The sequence below is a fragment of the Sphaerodactylus townsendi genome, linkage group LG13, assembly GCF_021028975.2.
Source record: "Sphaerodactylus townsendi isolate TG3544 linkage group LG13, MPM_Stown_v2.3, whole genome shotgun sequence".
In the NCBI taxonomy this organism is placed as follows: Eukaryota; Metazoa; Chordata; class Lepidosauria; order Squamata; family Sphaerodactylidae; genus Sphaerodactylus; species Sphaerodactylus townsendi.
This window is the reverse complement of record NC_059437.1, coordinates 43488188-43494398: the sequence shown is the minus strand read 5'-3', so window position 1 is coordinate 43494398 and position 6211 is coordinate 43488188. Positions and strand designations below refer to the sequence as shown.

At 47.3% G+C, this 6211-nt stretch overlaps 1 protein-coding gene across 5 annotated transcripts in view; it reads right to left on the bottom strand.

The window, feature by feature from the left end:
* Positions 1 to 213: 213 nt before the first annotated feature.
* The window catches only part of LOC125443126 (thyroid adenoma-associated protein homolog), a 41194-nt gene continuing 35196 nt past the window's right edge, over positions 214 to 6211 (bottom strand). For 3 of the 5 annotated variants that reach the window (XM_048515052.1, XM_048515053.1, XM_048515054.1), the window contains 6 exons: positions 6004 to 6210; positions 5102 to 5334; positions 4256 to 4432; positions 2971 to 3246; positions 2160 to 2365; positions 214 to 724 (listed from right to left, as the gene is read on the bottom strand). In XM_048515052.1, coding sequence (XP_048371009.1) covers positions 438 to 724; positions 2160 to 2365; positions 2971 to 3246; positions 4256 to 4432; positions 5102 to 5334; positions 6004 to 6210 — 1386 coding nt within the window. In that variant the 3' untranslated portion in view covers positions 214 to 437. Of the gene's footprint in view, positions 725 to 2159; positions 2366 to 2970; positions 3247 to 4255; positions 4433 to 5101; positions 5335 to 6003; position 6211 lie in introns of those variants that run through there. The other 2 variants (XM_048515055.1, XM_048515056.1) reach the window with 2 other exon arrangements.

Here is a 6211-nt window from a genome sequence, read left to right as displayed (position 1 = left end):
CTTTCACACGGCAACGTGTGTATGTGTTCCACATCCACTCGAGTTATTGCCTATGTACTGTTTTCATTGCTCATATCTGGCCATCTGAGCGAACATTCTAAGGGCATGAACATTCTAAGGGTGACAATTACACACAGGCAGCTTCATGGCCTGGTGCGCCAGGAAAAGGTTGTCTGACAGCGGGAGGTACGTAAGAACACAGTCGGGGGAATGAGTAAGGGTCTGTGAAATTTTCAGTGCATTTGGGCCAGCAGATGCGGGGTTATTCTCGAAGCAACAAACGCATGGTTCCATTTTTATATATATAAATATATAATATATATATAGTGTTAGCTCCCTACAGCAGTAGGTCTAGAAAAGAAGATGTGGTGCTTCTCTCCAAACAGAGATGTGATCTGCTGTCCAGGTTCTGTGATCTGCATAACAGTGAAAGGTTCTCAGCTAGTCACTGAAACACATCCAAGATATCCCTGCCGTCCCATTTGCTCTATCTCCACATTGACTGTCACTACCATCCCATGCTGGGCAAGTGCCTTTTGGGCAGCCAAAACAGTGTCTTTCAGATCTTGCGAGCTGTAGTGGATTTCTTCAATGCTGGGCTGCTCTTTCTCTTCCAGTATCTCCAGGATGTGGACCACAAGAGCAGCCTTGACGAGCAGCGCCGTGACTGCAACGTGCATCTTTTGACTTCCCAGAGCTTTCAGGTGCAAAGAAGTGCTGCCATCTGTAACAGGAGACACAAATCAAGCACTCATGCAATCAAGTTAGCACTGGGCATAGGGGAGAGCGCCTGGACTTGATTGCTGTAGAATGAATACCTGTCTATGGGAGGGCTGTGGCTCAGGAGTAGAGCACCTGCTTGGAACACAGAAGGTCCCAGGGTCAATTCCAGGTATCTCCAGTTAAATGGATCTGATCATAGGCGATAGCCTCAGCCTGATACCTTGGAGAGCTGCTGCCAGTCAGAGCAGACTAGATTGACTTTGATACGCAACAGTCTCATTCAATATCAGACAGCTGAGCAGCGCAGCACACCCTTTACACAAGGAAGGCCCCTGGTTAAACCCCTGGCACGCCCACTCCAAAGGATCTCCAGTATGAAGGCTGAGGAAGGCTGTTTGAGAGCCGCTGTTAGCAGACAAGAATGGGCTTCAGGGGTCTGCAACCCGTGGCTCTTGAGATGTTCACCGACTACAATTCCCATCAGCCCCTGGCAGGGGCTGATGGGATTTGTAGTCCGTGAACATCTCAAGAGCCACGGGTTGCAGACCCCTGATGGGCCTGAAGGACCAGCTTTTTGACTCAGGTTAGGCAGCTTAGCATGTTTCTCACCACTTCACTGTGGGATCTGCAATGCATAGGGTGGGGGTCATCTAGTGTACCAATTTAGCTTTTAAAAATGGTGCAAAATTTACAAGGGTTAATAGGCCGTTGCACGCTGTGGCATTCCTGTTCAACCAAGTCCCAACCATCTCATAATGTAGACAGTTCATTCAGCAAAGGAGGCGAGACAACAGCAGCTCATGGTCTGCCAGAGAAGTCAACTGGGGGCAAGGGAAATGCCTTTGGGTGCAAAGCCTTTCTCTTTTGTCATTTCCGCACGGCGAAATTATACCTGTGTACCGCTGGTCTTTTTTAACCTGGGTCTATTTTATCCCAGTTTCTCCCTCTGTACGGCTGCCTGTTTCTTTCCAGGAGCCGAGTTAGGACCGGGAGGTAATACTCCAGCTTGTTACGTGCGAGCCCGTGTCTTTTGTATTCACACCGCAAGTACATCCCCACATGCACAAATTCTGGCGTTCTGACTGGCTGTTGTTTCGAGGCAAAAATAAACCGGTTCTGCTCCTGCGACATTTGCACGGCAGTGGGGTCACCAATTTGGCGATTTTTGAAAATCACGGGGTAAGGGAAATATCTCAGGGCACCACCGGGGCAGGCCTGCGTTAGCACCGGGGACTGTGTGGAAAGCTTGCATGAACTGGGATATTTCACTTGGCCATCCTGGGATAGTTGGACCGTGCAGAAACAATCTCTGAGTATCTGATGTGGGAAGTAGATGTGGTGCTTAAAGAATAAAATCATCTCAAGACTCCACTCCTGGTTTTCCTCCTGATCTTAGAGGGAACCCTGAGTGGTTGGGAGGCTAGATTGTCACATACCTTGGCTCCACCATGACATGCAGTGTTGTAAAGTCGTCAACAGCCCGGGTCCGGTGGCTTTCAGCCAGGCTTGAATCGACTCCCAAAGCCTGGGAGAGGCAGATGCTCGATCGAGCAACCAGAAGAGGAAAGGAAGCAACATTTGGGAAAGGACAGCTGGCTCCGCGTAAACGTTTGGCTCGTCCTCTTTATACAGGCTGACAGCCCTGAAAGGGAAGAGAGAACAGCAAGTTCATTTATTCGAAAGCTTAAAGCTCAGGTTGTCTACTATGTACGGTTTCATGGCAAGTTATGGCACTACAGCAGGGTTTGGCTTGAATGCAGGAGGGAATGATTTTGCAAAGAGCCAGATACACTTTCAGAGGCGCCAGCATTAAGAATAACACTTTTAAACAGAAATCCGTTGACTGATCTGAGGAACAGAATTATTTTGTCAGTAATTAACACAAAGTGTGCCCTCGAGTCGCAGTCAACTAAGCAACCCCATGAAGTTCTGCCTCCTGAGTTTTTCAAAACAAGAGATGTACAGAGGTGGTTTGCCATTCCCCTCCTCTGCAAACCAAGCCGTCTTCTTTGCTGTTCTCCCATCCATGGTCAACCCTGCTGAGTTTCCAAGCTCTGATGAGATCCAGCTCGTTTGGGCAATTAGCCCTGCTATGATTAATTAATTCAAAAATTAAGCATTCAACGAATCAATGTGGCAGCCATAGGAAAGATGAAGATGATTTTGCTGCAGCAACAGCCGCCCCCAATCGGCCCACTGTCCTTCTGCCTCTGCAAGAAAGATGTCTGTTTTTCCTAAGATGCTCACCCCTTGTCCTCCAGGTCTGCCAAGGTGTCGCTGAGATCGGTACTGGGGAGATGATGCACCAAACATGCAAAGGTTTCTGGACAGACCCAGAACTCTTCCACCAGGAGATGGAACAGACTGACCAAACCCTTGTTGCTGTGAAGCAAAGCACATCCGCCTGGAGAGGAAACCCCCAACGGGGGCTGTCGCTGCACTACGAGGCTGGCAAAGATGGTGGCTTCGAGACGCACTTCGTGGTCCTCATCTTGGAGCAGAGAAATGGCTACGTTTATCAGGCTGGGGAGGCAATGAGGGAGAGCAAGGTGGATTTAGTAGGTTCTGGGTGGAAGGGGTTCAAACAGATTCTAAGGTTCTCCATGTGCTCCAGGGTTTGGAGCAGTTCAGTGGACAGAGTATTGGACTTAACAGAATTGTTTGTATCACAAGAAGAAGAACAGTTTGTGTTTATACCCTACCTTTCTCTCCTGCAAGGAGGCTCAAGGTGGCTTACAAGCTCCTTTCCCTTCCTCTCCCCACAACAGACACCTTGTGAGGGAGGTGGGGCTGAGAGAGTTTTGAAGAACTGTGACTAGCCCAAGGTCACAGGAATGCAGGAGTGGGGAAACACATCTGGTTTATCAGATAAGCCTCTGCCACTCAGGTGGAAGAGTGAGGAATCAAACCTGGTTCTCCAGATTAGAATCCACCTGCTCTTAACCACTACACCACAAGGAGGAGGAGAAGAATTGGTTTTTATACCCTGGTTTTCTGCACTGTCAGGAGTCTCAAAGCGGCTTACAATCACCTTCCCTTCTCCTCCCCACAATGGACACCCTGTGAAGTTATGTAGGGCTGAGATAGTTCTGAAAGAACTATGATTAGCCCAAGGTCACCCAGTAGGTTTCATGTGAAACATCTCCTGATGCTACTAAGAGAAATTAAGACCAGAGTGAACATTCCATACGGATCACATGGATGGCCCTAACCAATCAGGGATCACTAAAAAAAACCCTATTATTTTTGTAGTCCTTTCACAACTATTCACAAGTTCCTGACAGAGATTATAACCATAACAATTATGGTAATTTTAACCTTAAGAAAATTTCTTAAGAGCTTAAGAAAATGCCTTCACCTTCCTGCAAAATGCACTCCTATCAAGATTGTGGCAATAGTTGTACTTATTGAAACTAGGCAGTCATCTAGTGGTGTAGAAGGGCTTTTGTTTAACTGGTCATTCTAAGAGGAAATAAATAAGGATCCTCAAAAGAACCCCAAATCCCCTCCCTCCACAAGGCCATCGACATACCGGACTGCCATGGTGCAAAGAGATTGGCTGGAGTCTTCTCGAGCTCTCCAAACCATGTCGGCTCCTGCTATATTAAGTGACTTTGCTGCAGCCATTCTGAGCACCTCTGGAGAAAAGGGCTCACTGCATCTTTCTATGATGAAACACCACCGTTCCAATAAAGTAAGATCCTCAAAACTGTCAAAACAAGGAGACAGAGGCTGCATTCAGACGCCATGAATAAATCTGAGTTTATTCATTACAGTGCTGAGCCTGGAGAATTACAGAGCATACACACACCCTTGTGCAGTGCGCCAAGACTGAAGACAGAAGTCCTTTAACTCACTGCGAAGTGATGTCGAATGTAAGTGCTTTCTCAAACTGAGGTTTCTCTTAACCAGGATTAAACGGTGGTTAAGAATCCCAGTTACGAGGAAAGAAACAAATCTCGGTTTGGTATGAGACCTGTATTTGACAACCAACTGGGGGCTGGGTCCAATATCATACCTCACAAGAGAAAGAGGGAGGGAGTATGAAGGCCGAACTATTACCTAGCTATTGTCGAAGGCTTTCACGGCTGGAATCACTGGGGTGCTGTGTGGTTTCCAGGCTGTATGGCAGTGTTCTAGCAGCATTCTCTCCTGACTTTTCACCTGCATCTGTAGCTGGCATCTTCAGAGGATCTGATAGTAGGAAATTCCTACTATCAGATCCTCTGAAGATGCCAGCCACAGATGCAGGCGAAACATCAGGAGAGAATGCTGCTAGAACACGGCCATACAGCCCAGAAACCACACAGCACCCCATTATTACCTAGCTGTGTGCCTGCCTGTCTGAATACAGTTAAAAGTATGACAATCGACTTACCCTGCAGTCAGGAGTGAGGCCAGAACACACAGAGCAAGACACTGGATTTCTGGGCTGAAATCGCCGCTTTCCACCATAGATAGAAGGATTCCTCTGCTTGCTGCATATGCAGGCCCAAATGGTTTATGGGAAACAAACTGACACTGATTGCTGTTGAGATGCACAAAAGCCTCCAGATACAACTTCAGAAATGTGCAGTCGGTCCTTCCTTTCAGCACTTCCTCAAGTTTCTCCTGATCCACAGGAAGGAAAAGATATTTGGAGAAAGTGAGAAAAAAAGACAGGAGGTGATACCCCCCCGCAACTGGTTTTCTGTCCATTTAGTTTACTCTTGGCTGGAACCTCATCGGGGGAGAAAACTGAGAGATGAGGAAAGGGTTCAGTACCAGTCTCCATCTCACGGAACACATTAAACCTGCAGTTTTCAGGCCAGTGGTCCTAACCAATCAGGGATCACTAAAAAAACACCCCTAACATTTCTGTTTTGCACTTCCCCAAGTTTCTCTTGATTCGCAGGAAGGAAAGATATTTGGAGAAAGTTTATAAAAAGGTGGAAGGTGAAACAAGTGCTGCCCCAAACTAGTTTTCTGTCCACTTAGTTTACTCTTGGCTGGAGTCTCGTCAGGGGAAGAAAACAGAAAGAGACAAGGGAAGGGCTCAATACCAGTATCTCCCTCATGCAACACTTTAAACCTGCACTTTACAGGCAAGAGATCCTAACCAATCAGGGATCACTTAAAAAAAACCCTTTAAAAACCCATCAGGGATCACTAAAAAAAACCTAACAATTCTGTTCAACATTTGGTTCTACTTTGCTCTTCAGTGCTACCAAGTTTTGCAAGGCATGAATAGAGGGAAGGCTGTCCCTATGTTTAAAACCTACGTTTAAAGCCAGGTCTCACCCACAGTGTCAGCAGCAGTTCTTTCATGAGATCCGGGTTTTTTCGATCTTCCATTTCGATCACCCAGGTCAGGATGGCTGCTTGCAAGTCCGTACTCCCCTTCTGCAGGAGTGAGCAGACTCCATGGACTGTCTCTGGGCTGGCCAGCCTGGTTCCCTCATTGCAGAGGAAGCGGACAGCAAGTTGGCAGAATGTTACGGAACCAACC